At 34.7% G+C, this 24,373-nt stretch overlaps 1 protein-coding gene across 1 annotated transcript in view; it reads right to left on the reverse strand.

The window, feature by feature from the left end:
- Positions 1-24,373, reverse strand: part of BLTP3B (bridge-like lipid transfer protein family member 3B) — a 176,117-nt gene that overhangs the window by 24,099 nt on the left and 127,645 nt on the right. The window contains 7 exon segments of the mRNA XM_077111756.1: positions 7,155-7,263; positions 7,559-7,812; positions 14,684-14,834; positions 15,522-15,664; positions 19,582-19,757; positions 20,035-21,536; positions 22,905-23,098. Of these exon segments, the coding sequence (XP_076967871.1) occupies positions 7,155-7,263; positions 7,559-7,812; positions 14,684-14,834; positions 15,522-15,664; positions 19,582-19,757; positions 20,035-21,536; positions 22,905-23,098 (2,529 nt within the window).

Consider the following 24,373-nt stretch of genomic DNA (forward strand, 5'->3'; position numbering starts at 1 on the left):
CATATGACAGAATATGATGTAGCAGTAAAACAAAATGAGGTCCTGAAGCATATGACAACACAGATGAACCTTGAGGATATAATGCTGAGTGAAATAAGTCAGACACTTATAAGGATAGATACTGTACGATTTCATTATTATGACTTTGATAAAGGTTTACACTGTAGAATACAGGAGACCTAGAGGTACACAGAAGCTAGAAATGGGAGATTACCTGATGAGATTGAACTTAAATATAAGGGAATGGATAGAAGTGATGGCAGCTAATTAGTGGGTTATAAGTAATATTGCCATTTTGAAAGATGATATTTAGCGTCATGTATCCCACCAATTAACTCTACAATTATAGATAAGTTCTCACATGAACTCCTCCAAAGGAGCTGATCTTATACAAAGAGTCAATAATAGAGGGGTATGGGGGAAAGCTAATATTGCATGCTATGGCCTATAGTTAACAGGAAGACAGAAACAAGAACCACAGGAATACCTGGGGTAAATAACTGGGGAGAGAAGGAGGGACAAGAGATTAGGGGAGGTTTTGATTTCATATTTGGTGGCACTGTGTTTATAGGTTCTTTGTCTCTTTGGACCAATGAAAATTGTCTAAAATTGAGAATGCTGCTGATTGTACAACAAAGTGAGAACAGTGTAAGACATGGTTTATTTATTCTGGACATTATCCATAATGCCCAATGGATGGAAGGGGCCGAAGGATTTCAATGACTAAGAAGCCAAAAGGTGAACTGTGTTAACATATATATGAGGGGAGACTGTGCAGCTATAAAAAGGAATGATGTTGTGAGACACGCAACAAAATGAACCTTGGGGACAATGTGTGGTACAAAATAAGCAAGAAACAAAGAACAAGGTCTAAAGTCTCCTTAAAAAAATACTTATAAAAAAATTGGAGCCTAGATTGTAAGTTCTTTTAGCAGTTATACGTCATCCAAAGTTTTAAGTATATTTCTAGATTCTGAGATACAGAGCTATATGTTTGTAAGTTGGTATTTCCCTAGAACTTTGAGTACATCTATGAAACCTAAGATTCAAAGCTGGAGCTCTGCAGCTCTGAAAGTTGGCATTGTTACATACAATAACAGATGAAGTAACTAAAAAGGATATCAGGCTTCAACTGGACATAAAAACTAAGCTGATCTGGTTGGGACTAAGGTAAATTAGAATACAGGGGAAAGATGATAATGTATGTACTCTAGAGCTTCACCTACTATATGAGACCAAAGGCAGAGAGGTTTATTATGTCTAGAACCTAAATTTTCAGTAACACACTGTCATGGTCAGGTTCATGTGTCAACTTGGCCAAGTGGTGGTACCTGTTTGTCTGGTTGAGCAAGTGCTGGCCTGTCTGTTCCTATGAGGACATTTCATAGAATTAAATCATGATCACGTCGGCTGCATCCACAGCTGATTCCACTCAGTGTCTTCTGCAATGAGTGATGCTTAATCTAATCACTAGAAGCTTTTTAAGGAGGATTCAGAAGAGATAGGCTTTCTTTCTGCTTTGGCCAGTGAGCCTCTCCTGTAGAGTTCGTCTAGACCTCCATCAGAATCATCAGCTTCACAGCCTGCCCTGCAGATTTTGGACTCTACGTTTCCATGGTTATGTGAGACATTTTTATAAATTTTATATTTGCAAATATTTCCTACTGATTCTGTTTCTCTAGAGAACCCTAACTGATACACAAACAATCTAAATGAACTGTCTGGATAGCTCATTTAAACAATCCAAACACATGGAGACCAGAACAGGAGTGAGGCCTTGTAATTCTGTATAGCTTAATGTAATACCTGGAGACATCCCAGATTCTGGTGGGCTGATAATTAAAAAGTATTGGCAGACTGTTATTCAACATTGTGTTGGAAGTTCTAGCCAGAGCAATTAGACAAGAAAAAGAAATACAAAGCATCAAAATTGGAAAGGAAGAAGTAAAACTATCACTTTTTACAGATGATATGATACTATATGTTGAAAACCCTGAAAAATCCACAGCAAAACTACTAGAGCTAATAAACGAGTACAGCAAAGTGGATCAACATTCAAAAATCTGTAGTGTTTCTATACACTAGCAATGAACAAGCTGAGGGGGAAATCGAGAAACGAATTCCATTTACAATTGCAACTAAAAGAATAAAATACCTAGGAATAAATTTAACTAAAGAGACAAAAGACCTATACAAAGAAAACTACAAAAAACTGTTAAAAGAAATCACAGAAGACCTAAATAGATGGAAGGCCATACCGTGTTCATGGATTGGAAGACTAAATATAGTTAAGATGTCAATTCTATCTAAATTGATTTCAGATTCAACACAATACCAATCAAAATCCCAACAACTTACTTTTCAGAAACAGAAAAACCAATAAGCAAATTTATCTGGAAGGGCAGGGTGCCCCGAATTGCTAAAAGTATCTTGAGGAAAAAAAACGAAGCTGGAGGTCTCACGCTGCCTGACTTTAAGGCATATTATGAAGCCACAGTGGTCAAAACAGCATGGTACTGGCATAAAGATAGATATATTGACAAAAGGAATCTAATAGAGTGTTCAGATATAGACCCTCTCATCTATGGACATTTGATCTTTGATAAGGCAGTCAAGCCAAGTCACCTGGGACAGAACAGTCTCTTCAATAAATGGTGCCTAGAGAACTGGATATCCATATGCAAAAGAATGGAAGAGGACCCGTATCTCACACCCTACACAAAAGTTAACTCAAAATGGATCAAAGATCTAAACATCAGGTCTAAGACCATAAAACAGTTAGAGGAAAATGTAGGGAAATATCTTATAAATCTTATAATTGGAGACGGTTTTATAGACCTTACACCTAAAGCAAGAGCACTGAAGAAAGAAAGAAAGAAATGGAAACTCCTCAAAATTAAACACTTTTATGCATCAAAGAATTTCATCAAGTAAAAAGACAGCCTACACAATGGGAGACAATATTTGGAAACGACATATCAGATAAACATCTAGTATCCAGAATTTATAAAGAGATTGTTCAACTCAACAACAAAAAGATGGCTAATCCAATTACAAAATGGGAAAAAGACTTGAACAGACACTTCTCAGAAGAGGAAATACAAATGGCCAAAATGCACATGAAGAGATGCTCAATGTCCCTGGCCATTAGAGAAATGCAAATCAAAACCACAATGAGATATCATCTCACACCCACCAGAATGGCCATTATCAACAAAACAGAAAATGACAAGTGCTGGAGAGGATGTGGAGAAAGAGGCATACTTATTCACTGTTGGTGGGAATGTCAAATGGTGCAACCACTGTGGAAGGCAGTTTGGCGGTTGCTCAAAAAGCTGAATATAGAATTGCCATATGGCCCAGCAATACCATTGCTAGGTATCTACTCAGACGACATAAGGGCAAAGACACAAATGGACATTTGCACACCAATGTTTATAGCAGCATTATTTATAATTGCAAGGAGATGGAAACAGCCAAACTGTCCATCAACAGACGAGTGGCTAAACAAACTGTGGTATATACATATGATGGAATATTATGCAGCTTTAAGACAGAACAAATTTATGAAGTACGTAACAACATGGATGGACCTTGAGAACATTATGCTGAGTGAGACTAGCCAAAAACTAAAGGACAAATACTGTATGGTCTCACTGATATGAACTGACATTAGTGAATAAACTTGGAATATGTCGTTGGTAACAGAGACCATCAGGAGATAGAAATAAGGTAAGATATTGCGTAACTGGAGCTGAAGGGATACAGACTGTGCAACAGGACTGGATACAAAAACTCAGAAATGGACAGCACAATACTACCTAACTAATACAACTGTGTTAAAACACTGGAAAAAAAATAATCCCAAAGAAAGAATATTCTGGATTATAAAATAATGCTGGTTTCATTAAAAAAAATAGTATTGGTAGGTATAGTAATCATTAGTTCTGAAGTTCATTCTAGACTAAAGTTTTCCTCATACACACTTCATAAGATTTCATTTTTTCACTAAAGATGAGTGTTGTGGATTCTAACACAACATTTTCACTTCAGTTTTCTGGAGAATATATGCCTGTGAAGGAACACGTGGCTGATTAGTATCATTATTTTTATTAAAACATCTGAACGACTGCAGAGAATGTCATCTTTATTAAAAGAGGTATAGTTGCACCTAAAAAAAAAGTATTGGCAGCGTCTCTTGAAGGACTAGAGAAAAAATATGGAACTGTTAAACTTTCCCATCTGTGAAACTGCTCTCTCAAACATTAGGGACTCCCCAAAAAACAGACAAAATGTTTGATTTCGAAGCTTGCATTTATGAAACTTATTCCTGTAGTGGAGAAGCTAAGATTACCTATGATTATGCCTATGAGCTCCTTCCAGGAAACTTCAATTGCTCAGATGTGACCTTTCTCTCTCTCTCTCTCTCTCTCTCTCTCTCTCTCTCTCTCTAAGCCCAACTCTACAAGGAAAATCATTACCCTCCTCTCTATGGGGGCATGATATTCAGGGGTGAAAGTCTCCCTTACAATGTGGGACATGATTCCCAGAGATGAGCCTGGCCCTGCACCACGGAATCAATAATGCCTTCCAGACCAAAGAGGAGAAAGAAAGGTACCAAAACAAGACATCAGTAGCTAAGAGAGTTCAAATAGAGTTGAGAGGCTATTCTGGAGGCTACTCTTATGCAAGCTTCAGCAAGATATTGCTAATTGCCATGGTTTGCCAAACCCCGATCAAACATGAGTTAACCCCAAAGAAGAACCCCAAAGAAAAACCCTAACTTTTAGAGTTAAAAGTCTCATGCACTGTTTACTTTCCTTAAACCTATTACCTCCAGAAAGTTCTGAGGCTCAATAAGCCCTGAAACCCTGAGGGCCCAGCCTCTCCAAGAATATCAACTAATTCCATCCCTCTAACCTATATTATCAACAACCCTTTTCAACATGAAAAAGTTACAAAGAGCACAGTACAAAGATCATTATAGAGTGGGAGAAGGATCAAAGGAGAAGGAGGAGTTATAACAGAGAAGACAGGATTTAACAAATGAGTATGACTGCTGAATCACTGTATTAATATTGAATACTGAAGTTGATTCTGTTTACCATACACCCTATCTCTAGTAATTATGGGAGGTTGTTCTACAGGGTGATACATACCAAATTTGTCAACTCAGTATGGAACCATTCCCTCTCTGGGTTTCCTTTAGTAAACTACCTATTTTGGGCCTTGCCCTACCTCTACAGCTGTACAATCTACCTTCAGTATTTTAGTCTATATGCAACCCCACAGACGTCTACTACTTAGCAGGTACACAGAGAGTATATCAAAAGACAGTGCTTAGATTATTCACTCTATTGCCTCAAGGGTTCATTCTAATCTCTGTATCCTGTTGGAGGTATTTCTCCCACATCTGAGGAGAACTTCCCTAGAGTAGTTATGGATTCTCTTACTCCCTTTCTCATTCATCTGACTGACATGTTTGGGAAAAGGATTTGAGAATGTGTAGATCAGTCCCGTTAAGTTTTGGTATATGCCACAAACGCCTGACTGCAAAAAGGGTGCATTATGTTTGGTTCTCTCTACAAGTAAGATCTGCAGCTTTGGGAGCTAAAGTATTTAGGAAACAGAGGCATACAGCAAGACTACTCTCTCATAGACATAAGCTATTTTCTTTATCCAAGCTTTTATCATTAACGAAGCTCACATTTTGATCTTTGTTGACCTGACTCCTTTGTCCTTTTCTCAGCTGGTCCCAAACTCCAGAGGGGAAGACTTTTAAGAGTTTCCCACAAACTATTCCTAATTCAGCAACAGTCTTGTCTTTCAAATGTTTATGGCTACAGATTTTCCTGGTTTTGCTTTATGGTTTGCTCTCTGGCTCTGCTTCTTACAAAACTTCTGACCCACTGATGATAATTAATTCTTCTATTCCAGCACTATTACAACACTATTCTTCCTTTTACATATTTCCTGTCACTTCATGGGGTTTTTGATAGGAGATGAAACAGATGCACTTAAGTCCCCAAATTTCATCTTCAACTAGTTATGTATTAGAACACCTAAGTATACTGCCTCGTGCCCCTTCCACTACTCTACATTACCATACAAGATATAGTCCTTACGTTAAAGACCTTAAAAACCTTGTTAGAGTGGAAATACAAATATTAAAGAACTAAGCACATGGCAGAATATTACAAGTAACAAACGAACAGAGAATAAATAACACAAGAATTAAAAGAAAACATCATCACTGACCCAGAAGTTATATGGGCTTTTTTTTTAATTTCCCAGTTGGAAGTCACTTTTTTTTCTTACCTTGTTCTTAATTTTTATTTTTACTGCATTGTGAAAAGTGAATGTCTGTATTTTTTATACTTCCAGGAATGTATTAAAATTTTCTTTGTGATGTACTATATATATGGTCAATTTCGAGAAATAATCCCTAGGCACATGGAAAAAAAAATGTGTACTCTCTATTTTCAGTATGCAGAATTTGAGATACATCCATCTAATCTACTTTTTAAATCATAATATTTCATTTTTTCCCATACTTTTTTCTCAGTATGGGAAAGTTTCTTACTACTAAAAAAAAAAAGAGAAAACATCATATAAGTTATAGTGGCTAAAGAAGGCTTCACTGAAAAGGAGAACCTCAAGTTACCCCTGGCAAGGATGGATACAATTTACATAGATGATGAGCATTTCTAATGAAGAATAATAAGACAAATAGGAACGTAGAAATGGAAAAGAAAAAGACAATTTCCCTTACAGGGAGTATACTGATTTATAGTGATTATATATAAAGGAACAGTGAGAAATAAAGCTTCTTAACAAATAAGGTCTAAGTTCAAGTCTGTAAGGTCACGAAAGTCTCTCACTTTCATTCAATATACATCTAAAAAATTGTTATAAATCAATTATAGATGGGTCAGAAGTCCACACATAGATGGTATTTTATTATAATGTACTGAAAGTGTCCCTTAATATTAATAATAATATACATATTATTGCATATGCATATATATAATGCTATAGTTGCATTATGTATATACATATAAAATAAGCAATAAGTAAGAATGAAAAGAATCGAGATAAACAATTTAACTTCACAATTTGGTAGGTGTTCATTTAAATTGTTATCTCATATGTACCTCTGATATGAAAAGAGCCATCATCATTTCTCTCCACCACAAGATGATCAATATGTAACGTTACAGGAACTGGTTCAAGGGATATCGTACTATTACGTGGACTGTCATCCTATACGAAAGAGAAACAGTATTGGCATACTGTTCATTTTCTTAAACATTATGTTAGTCAATAATTTGTAATGAGAAAAAAATATATAGTTACATGCTTTAGTTAATATAGTAAGAAAAGTGGCTGTTCTATTTTGATGTTTATTAATTTCTAAGAATCTCTACATCATTCACCAAAGAAGAACAAATTTAATTCATTTTAATAAATGTTGATAAAGCACATATTACAGAAAAGGTATATTCTTATACATGAACCAAATTCTAGGAAGATAATAAAGTTAAAAATATTAACGTACTTTTAAATTTATTTTTGTATTAGAAACTTGTATCTTCATTGGCATCACTGTTGCAACAGTTTCATCTTCCAAAAAATGTTGAATATTCATAAGAGAAGATGTTAGGAACTCAGTGCTAAAATTTTCTATATGGCATTGTAGAAATCCATTTTTTTCTGCAAGCAAAGAGTGTATTACAGCACTAGGCCCACTTTCAAACCTCAGAGTAACCTCAGGAGAGGATTTGGAATGATTTATAGCTGTCTGATCTGAACCTATGGAAAATGAACACACAAAAATGATAACCTTTAGCACTACTCAAAAACATCACTCTATTATTTGTCATTAAGAGGTTATTGTAAATTCGTACAATATTAAAGCAATAATAGAACAGTTTTATTGTTTCCCTCTAAACTAATATAAATATTCTACAGCACATATACATAGATAACATTATATACACAACTCTAATTTCAGTTTTTATAGACAACTTTATAGTACAGTAATGCTGATTTTTCTATATTTTCTACTTTTTTGGTTACAGAAAAAACAAGCATGCCATGATATACCTCCAATATGATAAACACTTCTGATTTGGGGTGTGTTTGAGTTTATACTTATCTATACACCTGTAATACAATGCATGACTGGGATGAAGAAACAGAATCATGGCATTTAATGATTCTTAAGCAATAAAAGGCAAAAATCCTCAACAAAATACTTGCAAATCGAATCCAGCAGCACATTAAAAGAATTATACACCATGACCAAGTGTGATTTATTCCAGGTTTGCAAGGCTGGTGCAACAAAAGAAAATCAATTAATGCAACATACCACGTCAATAAATCAAACCAAAAAAAACCCCCACATATACAGAAAAGGCATTTGACAAAATTCAACACCCTTGCTTGGTGAAAACACATCAAAGGATAGGGTTAGAAGGAAACTTCCTCAACCTTGTGCTGGAAGTTCTAGCCAGAGCAATTAATTAGACAAGAAAAAGAAATAAAAGGCATCCAAATCAGAAAGGAAAAGATAAAACTCTCACTGTTTGCAGACGACATGACACTGTATGTTGAAAATATCAAAAAATCTATAGCAAAGCTACTAGAGCTAACAGAAGAGTATAGCAAAGTGACAGGATACAAGATCAAGATACAGTAGTATTTCTATACACTAGTGATGAGCAACCTTAGGAGGAGATCAAGAAAATATCCATTTATAATAGCAACCAAAAGAACCAAATAGTTAAGAATAAATTTATCTAACAATACAAAAGACTTATACACAGAAAACCACAAAAAAATGCTAAAATAAATCAAAGGCCTAAATAAATGAAAGGGCATACCATGTTCATGGATTAGAAAACTTAATATAGTAAGATATCAATTCTACCCAAATTGATTTATAGAATCAATGCAATACCAATTAAATTCCCAAAAAACTTACTTTGCAGAAATAGAAAAATCAACAACCAATTTTATTTGAAAGGACACAGTGCTCTGAATAGCTAAAAATATCTTGAAAAAGAAAAATGAAGTAGGAGGTTTCACACTACCTGACTTTAAAGTGTATTAAAAAGCTACAGGGGGCAAGGGTAGTTCAGCAGTAGAATTTTTGCCTGCCATGCAGGAGACCTAGGTTCAATTCCCAGTCCATGTATTTCCCGAAAACCAAACAAGCAAAACAAACAAACAAAAAATTCAACAAATGGTGCCGCAGTAACAGGATACTCACATAGAAAAATAATGAAATGTGACCCCGTCAGACAGTATACAAAAAAAAAAAAAAGATACAATGATCAAAACAGCATGAGGCCACGGTGGCTTAGCAGGCAGAGTTCTTGTCAGCCATGCTGGAGACCTGAGTTGGTTTCCTGGTGCCTGCCCATGCAAAAATAATAATAAAAACAGCATGGGACCAGCCTAAAGATAGATACACTTACCAGGGAATCAAACTGAGTGTTCAGAAATAGACCCTCTCATTTACAGACAATTGATCTTTGATAAGGTGGTCAAGCCAACCCAAATGGGACAGTGCAGCCTCTTCAATAAATGGAGTTTGGAGAACTGGATATCCATATGCAAAAGAATGAAAGACGACCCTTATCTCACACCTTATACTAAAATAAATTCAAAAATGGATCAAAGACCTTAATATTAGAGCTAAGACCATAAAACTTTTAGAAGAAAATGTAAGGAAATACCTTATAAATCTTGTGATATGAGGTGGTTTCCTACATTTTACATCCAAAAACACAAGCAATGAAAAATATATATAGATAAATGGGATCTCCTAAAAATTAAACACTTTTATGCATCAAAGAACTTTGTCAGGAAAGTAAAAAGGCAGCTTATGCAATAAGAGACAATATTTGGAAACCACATATCAGATAAAAGTTTACTACCCAGAATATATAAAGAGATTCTACAATTCAAAAATGAAAAACAAACCCAATTAAAAAACAGGCAAAAGTCATGAACACACACTTTTCAGAAGAGGAAATACAAATGGCTAAAAAAGCACATGAAAAGATGCTCAACTTCACTGGCATTGGGGAAATGAAGGTGTATGGTGGTTCAGTGGTAGAATGCTCACCTTCCATGTGTGAGACCTGGGTTCAATTCCTGGACCATACACCACCCCTCCCCCCCAAAACAAGCCAATAACCACAAATCTGACACCCACTAGAATGGCCATTATCAAAAAAAAAAAAAAAAACCAAACAAACAAAGAGAAAACGACAAGTGCTGGAGAGGATGTGGAGAAAGACGCACACTTATCCACTGTTGGTGGGAATGCAGAATGTTGTAACCCCTCTGGAAGGCAGTTTGGCGGCTTCTCAGGAAGCTAAGTATAGAATTGCCATATGATCCAGCAATCCTATTACTAGATATATATATATTCAGAAGAACTGAAGGCAAGGACACAAACAGACATTTGCATACTGATGTTTATAGTGACATTAGTCACCATTGCCAAGAGATGGAAACAGCCCAAATGTCCACCAGTGGACAAGTGGTTAAACAAGCTGTGGAATATACATACAATGGAATATTACACCATTGTAAGACAGAATAAAATCATGAAATATGTAAAAATGTAGATGAAACTTGAGGACATTATGTTGAGTGAAATTAGCCAGAAAAAAAAGGACAAATACTGTATGTTCACATTACTATGAACTAACATTAATGATTGAACTTTGAGAATTAAAGGTAAGAATACAGATTATCAGGAGATAGAAACAGGGTAAAGATTGGGCATTTGGTGTTGAAGGAGTACAGAATGTGCAACAGGCCTGATTGCAAAGATTAAAAAATGAATAGCACAATACGATCTGATGGTAGCACAATAATATAAGTACACTAAACGAAGCTGAATGTAAGTATGGCTGAGGGATAAGAGCTGGAGTCATGTATAACAGCAGAAGGAAAGAGAATAATGACTGAGACAGTATAATTTAGGAATGGCTAGAGTCAACAATGATGGTGATTAAATGTACAAATATAAAAACATTTTTGCATGAGGGAGAACAAATGAATGTCAACATTGCAAGGTGTTGAAAATGGGATGGTATACAGGAAAAAACACAATCAATGCAAGCTAGGGTGTACAGTCAGCAATAACACTGGGATATGCTTCCACTGACTGCACAAAGGCAGTGAGCCGAAGTTAAATGCCAACAAGTGTGGGATTTAGGGGAGTGGTATGAGATTCTTTGCAGAAGCCAAGGAAATGTCCTCATATGGATGATGGTGGCGAAGGCATGGCTATGTGATTAAATCAGGAACTACTGATTCTTTGCTAATGTATAATGTGTGAATAAAATTATTTAAAAATGAGAAAAAAGGAAGCAATAAAGCTTTGTATATTCCTCATTAAAATGAGCCCTTTAATATTAGAAAAGGAAATAGAGAAAAATTAGTTAAAACGTATCTATTAGAACAGAGACTTAAAAATGAAATTACAACAAAGAAAATAAATACATATCATTACATTTATTTATTCCTTGGCCTGAAAAAGAATTTGAGGTACAAATACTTGAGTTTAAAACAAATTTTAAAATTTCAACCAAGTACCCATAGGATATCCAATTTTAAATAGTCGAAGTTCCTAGTAAAGCCATTGCAGCAAGCTGGTGGTGAACTGGCCATCATGGTAACTGTCCTGTTCATTTATTTTATGGCACCCACATCAAGAAAGATTAGAGGGCAACATGTACATGGAATAATCAGATAAAAAATCTGAGCAAGCCACAGTGGCTCAGCAGGCAGACTTCTCGCCTGCCATACTGGAGACCTGGGTTCAATTCCCAGTGCCTGCCTGTGCCAAAAAAAAAAAAAAAAAAGAGTCAGCAAGAGAAAACTAAGAATGGGAAGGAAAAGACAAAGACAGGTTGTAAAGTTAATAAACCAAACATATTATTTAAGATTCTGCGCCAAAAGTGCTTCCTACAGATTCCTGGCAGCAAAAAGAAAAACACCATCAGTTTCACAATTTACAGAACCCATCAGATATAAACAAACTATTAGTTCTGGAAAGGCACAAATATTTCTGTTACTAAGGTATCAAAGTAATTTACCCCATGAATCATCAAATGAAGACCCCACTAATTAAATTCATGATGCAAAGATGTTTTATTTGATTTTATTGAAGCACAGGCAGTGAGAAAAGAATGTGAAAACTGAAGGCATATGTGAATGGGGGAGGGTGCAAGAAATCAAAAATTTGTATATTTATGCATCATAGATAAGTCTCCATACACAAATCAAAGTGCAAAATTGTTTTTAAAAATGTTATTTCAGACATAGAATTAGATTTAGTTAACATTAATACTTTTTATCAATATTAAAAATAAGTAATATGAATAAAAATTCAAATTTTTAAAAAATTCCTAAGAATTCTTTAAACATTTAAAAACTCAGCTACCTTTTTTTAAAAAATAGACAGCAAAAGAAGAGGCAAAAAATTGATATTAGTATTCTTTCCAATATCAAGAAAAATAACAAATTAATTTATCTATTAAACAATAAGAGCAATGAGCAAGAAACAACTTGGTTAATGTAATTATATTTTACCTTTGACCCAGTCCCTCCCTGCAAAGATATATGCATAAATACACAAACACACACACACACAACATACATATACTATAGAGAGTTGAGAGCAAGAAGTAACTTGAAACAAAAAGAATATTTGGAGCACAGATAAAACAGTCAAAATCATTTCCTACTTCTTATGCCCTGGACTATTATAGTAACATCTTTCTATTAAAGGAATCCAAAACATCACAGATTGTAGAGTAAACAAAAACAACTTTGCAATATTAATCGTTCATGCCAGAGGACAGCGGTGTATATAAACCAAAGATCCAATACTATGTTTATTATTATGGCTTACTATTGTTTGAAATATTCACTCTAAGTTGGGGGTTTTTTCTCTCTCCTTCCCATTTTCCCCTTCCTTGCTTTCATAGTTTTCTTCAACACCCAACTGAGACACTCTGGGGAAAATTAACTAGCACTGATTATATAACCTATACAACAAGAGAACATTCCAGAATGATTTCTTCAATTAGGAACAAAAATGAGATATTTTAGGACTCCATATAAACTTGAAAATGTTTAATGTGGTCTCCTCTTCACACATTGCATAAAAAAAGAGTATGAAAAAAAAATGTGCAACTGGGAATAACCTAAGAGTGTATAATTTGAAAAGTGTTTGGGTTGGGTATAGAGTGGGATCTAAGTTTTCAAATTTTATGTTCAGTCATGTGGGGTAGCTGACGGCTGGGGGTAAGTGTCCGTACTGAGTCAAGCACACAGACACACAGACACACAGCACACGACTCAGCAGACAACCCTCAGGGGAGAGTGGAAGGCGTCCACTTTATTCAGGAAGTGCACAGGCTTATATAGGCTGGGAGCATGCAGGGACACGTGTCGGGCTGGGATTGGTGGCCGTGTTGCTAGGGCAGAGGGCAGATTTACGTGTCGGATGGGGATTGGTGGCCGTGTTGCTAGGGCGGAGGGCAGATTTCAGCTTAGCCATTTTGTGTTGTCTTGCATCACAGTCATTTTTTTCTTATGGCTTTATTTTTTTCCCCACTATTAAGCTTCTCCAAAAATATAGTTAGTGTCCGCCATTTTGCACACCATTGGGATTTAGACTTGCTAATATATATTCTCAGATGTTTCCTAGCAGATATATTATAAACTGCAAAGCTTATACATAAAAAAAGCCAGGAGCCAATTTTTTTCTATGATCTGTCTTACAGACAAATGGCACATATACCTGCAATTCCCTGGATGAGAAATTATAGCATACTATCTGCTATTTATTTCACAGTATGTATCAGATATAGCAGTCTGAGTATATAGTAAAGAAAATATTACAGCTCAGGGACTTCAAAAGATTTTAAAAAATGAACATTATCACAGCTCAGGGACTTCAAAAGATTTTTAAAAATGAACATTGTCATTTAAAATTCTTAATACAATTATTCTAATAAATTCATTTCTTCAAATGAATGGAAACCATGAGTGGTAACTCCATATAAACTCTGAAAATGTTTAATGTGGTCTCCTCTTCACACATTGCATATTTTGTTGCTTAAATCCCTTGTGCTCAAGGCAATGTGTTATACTTAGAATGAAGGAACAGAACAGGGTACATGTTTTTGTCCAAATACCAAATACCATGCTGGATTCAGGAAACGTCTTCTTACAAGCAAGATAACAACATACAGAAAGTGACATCTGTTCTGAGGCAGAACTAAATTTGACCTTCTAGGATTACTTTGTTCCTTTTTTTTCTTATAGAAAAGGGTTCTGTTTCCTTAGGCCCATATTTCAAAGAATGGGAAGACTGGAAAAGTAAAAGTCTCTGAACGGCATGAACAAAAAGAAATTAAAGAATACATGTTTTACACATTATATTTCTAAAAACTTAAAATACTTCATGGAATAAGGTACTCTAAAAGAACAAATTTCCTCCATTATCCTAAATAAATGCAATTTTTCTTGAATTCAATTATGTCAAAGATAGAACTGCTGATGAGTCATTTTTGTAAAAAACAAAACAGGTTTAAATCATATTAAAGCATCTTCTGTGAAAAGTTGTAAAAAGAATATATGATCTTACCTGCTGGACGATTACAAAGATAATGCCGAAAACTGATATTGCCTAACTGATCTGGTGTCACCTGGTCCACTTGAAGACAGATTTCAGTATCTTCTCCTCGGATGTCAATTTCCCCATTAACACCAGTAATTTTAAACACCACAACTGATATCTATTAATGATCGTATAAATAATATTAGTATACTTAATAATGCAAAACTAAGTTAAAAAGAACCACAATTGTGTCCATACAAACAAAAATATATAAGTTTGACCAAGACAGAATGTGCTGTTATATTACAGGGAAAATTTTAGCTTCCTTTCTTCTTATTTAGTCAACAGAAGATTTTTTTTTTCTAGGTCAGATTTACAATTATGTAGTACTTCCATGTAAAATGATTTTCACTAAAAGCTGAAAATAATGCATTTTCTAACTCTTCCATAAGAATATTTCTTTGCTTAGGGAAATTCAAACCAATAACATCTTTCCTTTGTATAAAAGGCCCTCTTAGAAAAAGGACTGACCACCTTCATGACATCAAACTTTTTCAAAGTGTATTTAAATTGAACTAAAACAAAGGTCAAAAAATGAAAGACAGGATGGAAAAAAGAAACCTGGAAATCTCCTCCACTCTAAATTATCAATAAAGCAAATCTAGAAAAATAAAATGTAGAGAACATAATTCAGCAGGAGGTAAGGAAACACTTTCAAGTGTATAAGGTACAAAAGGGAATCATTCTTCATTTTATTCAATTCATTTTGTGCATTAATTTAATGTGCTAATGTGTGTACATAATGAACATGAGATAAATAAAGTTGATGGCATTTCTCTTCATAGAAAACCTCTGAAATAATTACCAGGTCATCATGATTTTCTTGAGCACCCTCTGAATTTGTACTGATGGCATCTGGAGATGTTTCACCATAAGTGTGTATATTTGCACTGGCATTCACATTCTCTGCTGGGATCTGGTCATTTATAGTTGAGGTTTTTTTAATACCTGAAATTACAGAAAACTAAACTTAATAAATTAAAGTCAGTTTTATACAAGATCCAGTCTAACATTTAATCAAAAGGATTTCCCTCCAACTCTTTCTCAAACATAGCTTTACTTAAAAGACAATAATCAAAGAAAAACAAGATTGTGGTTAGTTAACAAATAATGAGAAATAATTTCCCAGAACAAAATATCAGCAATACCAAGATCCTAAACTTTAACAAAACGAAAAAAAAAAAAAGCCACTATTGCCAACCACAGCCTGGGTTCTTCCCGAGGCAGCTGCAGTCCTGGCATGACTAAGAGCCTCCTGGTAGGCCAGCTTTGCTCCCCTCTCAGGCCCACTCTTACCACTTCATTTCCCTTTACAGATCCCTACAGTAACTCCTAATTATTTTTTACATGAAATTACTACCACATATTATTAATGTTATCATTCACCATTCTTATGTATGTACATATCTTAACCTTTCAGTGTGCCCTACTTCAATGTTTCTCAAACTACCAATACTAAAAGACAATATTAAAAAAAAAACTTTAAAAAAATACCATAAAAAGTGAATTACTAGAAAAATTGGATGATAAAAACCAAATACATACAAAATACAAGCTCCAATTTTTATTATTATATTCACTACTACATATTCAGCTTCTGCCACCATAGTAGGTGCTCAGTAAATTAACCATTAAGTGAAAGATCAAACACAAAAAAGGACACACCAGAAAACCCAGAGAAGCTGAGAGAGATGATCTAGGGCCAAGGAAAATGCATATAAATACAACTGTGGTACGAGGAGTTAATAAAAGCATTTCACAATGGGATCCTACCATAGTCAGGGGTTAAGAAGGCTTCCTTAATGTGGTTTAGAAGCTGTTATGCATGCAGAAAAGGCCATGTTCTTTACATGAAATTAATACCACATGTTCTTTAATCCATGCCTGTGGGTGTAGGCCTGTTGTGGGTAGGATCTTCTCCTTAGGTTATTTTGATTGAGATGTGGCCCACCTCATTCAAGATGGGTCTTAATCCTTTCATAGAGTCCTTTACAAGAGGAGAAAGGACACACAGAAAACCCAGCGAAGCTACGAGAGATGAAATTAAGAGAAGCTCATAAAAAAAGCCTCAGAGTAGCTAAAAGAGGATCCACAGAAATTCAGAAGGGACGCCACTGGAACAAAACCCTGAAGGCAACCAAACCCAGGACCAGCAGTCACCAGCCACATGCCTTTCCATGTAACAGAGGTGTCCTGGGTGCCAGCATCTGAGCGATGCCAGCAGCAGAGTTTAGGAATCATACTGTTGAGGCCTTGAGTTGGACGTTTTCATGGCCTTACAACTGTAAATTGTAAGCTAATAAGTCCCCATTGTAAAAGCCAACCCATTTCTGGCAAATTGTATCCTGATAGCTATAGCAAACCGAAACACCTGATAAAGCAATATTTAAGCTAAACTGAACAGAAATAAAAAGCATCCTAAACATATATACAAAGACCCTGAGGGAAGAAAAAGTTTGTGACAGTTGAAGGAGCCACGAGAAACACCATCATGTGTCTTGAAGTACGGTGAGCAAGTGGGAGAACAGCAGGAAATGCAGACTGGGGCAACAGCACGCAGCGCCTTCAGGGTAACGTTAAGGATTTTAAACGCTAGCTTTATGGCAATGAAAAGTTATCAGCATTAAGTTGGAAAGTGACGTAATCAGGTTTGCACTTTACAAAGAGTACCCTCCCTATGGAATGAAGAAGGAGCCATATGGGAAGACCAGTTACGAACCTGGTTTGGTAGTATAGCTATGGGTTTGTTTATTCAATATGTTTACACATACACATACATGTATTTGGAAAGAGTACTTATTCCAAAAGTTGATGGTAATTAATTTTAGACTAGGGAATGATGTCAAGGACAGACTGTGGGTGGTATTAAAGTGGTACCTTCAATTTTTACCCTAGATATTTCTGTATTATCTGAAAATTTTTTTTACAAGAAAGCATTCACGTATTTCTTGTAAAATAAAAAAAGAAACCATGGGTCTCCTAATGAAACTCAATACCCCTGACATAAAGGGAATAATTATTTAGTCCTGGAGAACCAAGAATATATAGTCACTTATCCTTTAAATGATCTATACAAAACTGATGCCCTTTAAATTTTCCAAGATCCTTTTCAGTCTGCTGAAATCTAATCTAAAATAGTAATGAAAAGAACAGATGAAAATTTATGAACAAAGAAATGAATTATAGAATTTTTGTATGTGAAAAAAATTCTAAATAAGCTAAACATCCAAAAATTAAGGAAATGAAAAGGTCATGGAACATTCTTTAAAAACTTTATACAGATTTTGAAATATTTTTGAAGAAGTTTAAATAATACTAGAAAATGCTTACAAGTGATAAAAAGGTTACAAAATAATATATATTATGACATCAAATCTGCATATATCTGAATACAAACACAAATTTTTGATATCTCTAGACTATGGGATTTTGGGGTGATTTCATTTTCCAATTTGTAGTTATCTATATTTCCAAGTTTTCTACACTGAGCTACAATCACTTTTATTTATTATTTAATGTTTAGAAATGACAATAAGAAGAAAATCACTGATGCCTTTTGTGAAAAGGTAGGGATATTTTCTACAGGGACACTATTTTTGAAGTATACTTTGTTCACAGGACAGAAATCTTCCATTAAGGAAGTATTTTATACCATAAACAAAGAGATGTAAGTTAAGTACTAGCACTATCTGTAACTTAAGTACTAGCACTAGAATAGATTTTATGATCCATTTCAGTCCTCTTCTACAGTTAACTGATAAGGTTGCTGGAAAGGAAGCTGCTATGAATTGCCTAACAGGGTTAGATGGAGGATTTTTATTTACATATGGTAATCATTTCTGAAGTTTGGGGAGCCAGTGTAGCATATGGTTAGTTAAAAGCTTGTGTTCTTGAATCAGACTAGCTGAGTTCCAAATCTGTCTCTATTACTTACTAGCTGTACAACTTTGGGAAAGGTACTTAATTTATTTAAGCTTCATATAAAATACATAGAATAGTGCCAACACAAAGTAAATGCTCAATAAATGTTAGGCACCTTTATTATAGGGTTGTGGTTTAAGCACCTGACAATAAATGGTAGGTATAATAATTATATTAATAATAATTATACTTAATAGTTTATACTTATAATATACTTTTTATGATATTATTAACAGTCTTATTAATAGTCTTAGCTATGAGCCTTTCCTTATCTCAGCTATTCTCACCTGCATCAACAGACTTATTTCCCTATAAACAGAAAGGAATTCACATTCGCCTCTGGTCTCCCATGTTTCCTGCCTATGGCAAACAGTCTTTGGCTATGATCCACACTCTCATTACTGTTTACAAAGTCCCCCAATGGCTTACTGATAATGCTGCATCTCATACTCTCCAAGTCATTTCTTTGCCTCTGAATAAGATGGGGAAGCATGGAGCTCAATCAATATGATCATACATATGAAAGAATGCTGATCTGGGAAATCAGTGAGCCCAGTCTGATTAAATTCCAGTCATAGAACCGTATAACTGAGAATTAATCATGCAAAATAAGCCCACCTAACTCAAATTTCCACATACAGGAACCTCTATGGCAGAGGCTGGTAGCCTAATGTTGGCTGCTTTATGGTCTAAATTACTGTACACAAATAATTGCTGGGCATTGACAGTAAAGAGTCAGGGATATCTGGTTAAAAGAATTAGAAAATTAGATACACTGTTCTTTGTATGCCATATATATAGGTGGTAAGTGTGTGTATATAAATAAAATAAATCATTTTCATTGTAATGAACAATTACTGAATATAACTAAAATACTTAAGTATCATGTCTCTTGTTGAAATTTATGTATATATAGATATGAATATTAAACTGTATTGCTTTACCTTTTTCCAAAAATATATGGCTATCACTTCCATCGCTTTCTAACAACTGTTCTTCCAAGATCATGCTGTCAAGTGAAATGGTATCCAGTGAGGTTTGTGATGAGCTTCTTTTCACATTCTTAAAAGAAACACAGAGTGGAACGAGGTTGGGTGGGCAACGTTCCTTTGGCTTTCCACTGTTAAGAAACAAAATTATTAGAAAATCATCACACATAAAGAAAGGAATTCTATTTTTAAAAGACTTCTAACATAATAAAAACGTGTATATACTATTCACAAGTTTTAAAATTATATTTAAAAGTATAAACTCAAAATGTTCTACATTTTGAAAACTCTACTCTTCCAATTAACAATGCCATATTCTGTCATGAGATTTTCTGTTTAAAAGCAAAACAAAATACAAAGACACACACATACCAAAACAAAAACAAAATCTCCAACATATATCATTACCTTAAAGAACACTGTGATCTGGGCGCTCTAACTGTGGAAGTCTCTTTATTGATTTCCAGGTTCTCTATGAGTGAAGCTGCTTCTAGAGCCAAATCTTCAGCTTTGAAGACTGATTCTATGTTTTCATCTTCTTTACCAGTGAAACTATTTGAAACTATGTTTTGATTACCAATATTACCATATGATAGGATACTTGAGTCTTCTCTGTAGTTTAAGACACTATTTGAATCTGTATATGATGAATCCTTTTTGTCACTTATTTCTGATCCAAATTCTCCTGAGCCACTTTCGTAAACAAGCCCACTACTTTCATCTTCACTTATTTTCCCTAAATTTTTATCTGACAAATAATCCAGGAAAGAAATACCTTTTTGCAGATTTGTGTCACTAGCTGATTTAAAAAGCAATGGATCTTTCAAAGGGACATGGCTAAGGTCAACACTCATAGATCTGCTGTCTGCCATATGATTGAGAGTTACACTTCTAATTCGATTTATACCACTACTAACTTGTTTTCGTTTTGAAGACAAAAATTCTCCATTTTCTGATGACAAGTAATCAGAAACCACTGGACCCACACTTTCAGAAACAGAAGATTTAAGAGTATTTGTCTGATCCACTGGATGTAACAGAAGAGCCACTTCTGCACTTTTAAGTAAAATTCCAATGCAAATGGAAGTCTGATTGGCTGGGCTGCCAGTCACTGCCTCTACATCTTCTCTTAAGTTCTCTGAAAGTAGGATAAGTGACTCATGGAGGAAAAGCAGGAGAAGATACTGGTAGTGACTGATATGCACACTGACATGTTTATGAATGTGAACCAGAGCGTGAATATCTGCATCAGATGACGAAGAGGAAAATCTTAAAAATGTATCTGATGAAGAGGGTTTCTGACCACCATTTGTCAAGGGCTCAGCCTCTGTACTATAATACTCCTTCAAGAGCTTTTTGTGCTTCAGTCGGCCAGCAAGATCACTAGATTCACTTTGTGATGTATTTAGAGGTGCTCGATTACAAGTCTGCAGTTCTTTTTGTGACTGCGCGTATCTTGTTGGTTGACAAATCCAGATAGACAGAGGGAAAGAGTCTACAAAATTTATTGGGCGTCCTTTCCCACGTTTCATCCCTTCATAGTCTATCCAAAATTGAGAAAAGTACACAGCCCAAACATCCATGGCAGCAGAAGTTTTAAGAGTATGTTTATTTAATTTGGGAGTAATATTTCCTTTATAAACTTCATGCATTTTGGTATCTTGTTCATGAGCATGTCTCTGAAAGATTGGATGCAGAAGATTAAAATTGTCACAAGATTTAGGAAAGCTGGTATATGTTTTACTAAAAAACTCATGACCTTTGAAGTCTTGAAACAAAGCTTCTAGATCAGAATGTCGACAGTTTGGACAGTGCCTTGTATTTGTGGCAATCATTTCAGAACTCTGAATAGAAATTGCATGTGGTTGATCCTGATGACATTCAGCTTTCGTTTCAGAAGGAATGACAAACTAGAAGGGAAAACATTAATGTGATTCAATTTACAAATCTACACATGTTAGAGATAAAATAATCAAGATTATGACTTAGCTTAAAATTTTTTTCTTGACATTTATCCCTAAAATACTATTATCCTTTCTAGACATGAAACACCAGCTCCCTATCCTTAAATCTTTATTACACTAAGTAAAAAGGGCCTAAATGATTGACAAGAACTTTAAAAAAGCATCAGTTAACAATGTACATCACACATTATTTTGTTTTACTAACGATAAGAGACTAAAAGGGACAAAGTTTAATTAAATCAATAATATTAAATGCTTACTATGCTCTGAGTATATACAAAACAATATTAAGTCTGAAGAAAGGATTTGTTTTTTTCAAGGATATTTTAAATCCAAGAAATCTTGGGGCTGACAGGATGAGTAAATAGAAAGACTGGAAGGATCTCATTAGAATCACTTTTTTTGAGTAAAGGAAAATAAAGTTAACAGTACAAGCCATACTATTTCCTAAAATAATTTTGAGGCAAAGTAATGCCAGTCCTTAAAATATTCATATTAAAGAGTTTAAAGTCACTGGTTAAACTGCCCATATTTAGAAAACCCAAAGACTACATAGTTATATCTTAAACTATAAGTATAAAAATTATAAATATGTCCCTTTACATTGAATATTATAAGATCTTTGAAATCTTTAAAACATGTCTGCAATATAATTGTTGGGTATTATTAATCACATTTTTACAGGGAAGAAATAAAAGGTATGTAAATTTAGTCCATGAGCAACAGACTTAGAAATTGAAATTTTCTTCTGTATCTTATGCTCTCTATTTATGAAATTACACCAGCTCTGCGTTTTTTAAATCCCCTTCCCTTTAAAGACCTTTAAATATTCTTGAGGTTCAGATTATTACCAACTACTTGGCTATAATAAAAGTAACTTTCTATTATCTTCAGATCTTAAGAACTGAATAAAGGTGAGCCATAAATAAAGATACAATTTCAAAGCGTCACTGTATTATTTACTCGTCTTAAATAGTTTAACAGCTCTGGTAAGTACAAAAAATGACTACTTTGAATTTCACTTCTGCTCATCTCCAAAGGATGAGCTGTGAACAAAACAAAAATAAAAGGAAGGTAGAGAAAGAAAGGGAAAAGGAATCAGAAATATAAAAACTAGAAAAATGCAGTCTGTAACTGAAAAAAGGTTCTATAATTGAGAATTAAAATTAAAACAAATTTCAAAATTGAAATTATGATCACAATGAAGGTGATTTATATTTTCATGCCTATCTTAAATCCTGGAAATTACAATGCTGTCAAATTATATTCCATAAAAATGGTGTTTACTGCCACAGCCACTTGCTTATAAGGTACCTTTAGCATTAAGCCATCAACTCGAATATCAACATGCTCATCAGATTTTGAATTGTCATTCAACTTGTATATAGTCATGAATTGATTAAGACTCTGTTTTAAATCCAACAGAAACTGATTTAACCATAGAATGCTTCTCTCATCCACGGTAAACTGTAGTGCATTTAGTTGGCTATAGAGGTTGGGAGAAGGAACTGTGGAGAAAAAAAATAAAAATAAACTATTAATGAGCAGATAGCTCTAAATCTTCCCTCAGAGCAGAAAAGATATTTTTAGAAGTTTTATTCTTTACTAAGAAAAACATTTTGAGATATGCTATTTATAAAATTAAAATAATACATGTGATTGATGACAAACACATTTACATTAGGCAAAGAAAACTATATTTTTCTATGCTTCACTAACTGAAAAATACATAATGTAATCTAAAACCAGCTGTTGGGGATTAACTCATATTCCCCATAAAAGACATGTTCAAGTGGTAACCCACAGCCCTGTGGGTGTGAACCCATTTGTACAAAGGACCTTTCAGAAATGGTAAAGATCTAGAAGCAGAAACTAGGGGCTTGCGTTTCTGAAACATTGGAAAGGCTAGAGAGGTCGGAGTGGGTTGGAGAAGCAAGAGGGGCCTAAATGATAGGACTTTGTAAGCCAGGATAAGGAATTTGGATTTTATTCCATGTACTATGGGAAACCATGAAGGATTTTAAGATCTTGAAGCAGGAATGTGACAGACTCTAATATACAATTTTAAAAAGATACTTTCCAATAGAATAGGCTGTAAGAAAGTAAGAGTAGGAGCAGGAAGACTGATTAGGGGAAGTTACTGCAGGAGTTCAAGTTAAAGATGAATTGTACAAGGGTGGTGATTGCGGAGGTGATATGAGATATTAAATTTAGAATATATCCTGAACGCCGTATTTCCTGATGGACTAGATGCATGATGATGATGAAAAGGATGATGATAAAACATCATTTGTGCAGTACTTTAACACTTTACAAAGTGGAAATGATGTTCCTGACGAAAATAACTAAATGTTCTATAAACATTTTTTTATTTTCCTAAACGAACAGCTGAAGTGACAAGGGGACTAGTTTACAGGAAAAAAAAATAAGTAAAAGCAAGCAGGCCTCAGTGGCTCAGCAGGCAGAGTTCTTGCCTGCCATGCCAGAGAGCCGGGTTCGATTCCCGGTGCCTGCCCATGGGAAAAAAAAAAACAGTGAAAGCAGAAAACCTAGAAAATAAATAAGGTCTGAAGCCAGATTTTAGTCTGAAGGTATCTTCTAAACCTTGGTGACCTTCAGTTTCAGTTTTAAATGATATCCAGACTAGAGAGGACAAAAGACAAAGCCTAGGGCATGCCCAAAGTGTACCTATGGGGAGACCTGCCGTTTAAAATCTAAGATTCCAAATGTCTACATCCCCAGGATAAGTGTGAATGTTCACAGGACAAGAAGCAAAATAACTT

Source organism: Tamandua tetradactyla, chromosome 7, assembly GCF_023851605.1.
Source record: "Tamandua tetradactyla isolate mTamTet1 chromosome 7, mTamTet1.pri, whole genome shotgun sequence".
Lineage (NCBI taxonomy): Eukaryota > Metazoa > Chordata > Mammalia > Pilosa > Myrmecophagidae > Tamandua > Tamandua tetradactyla.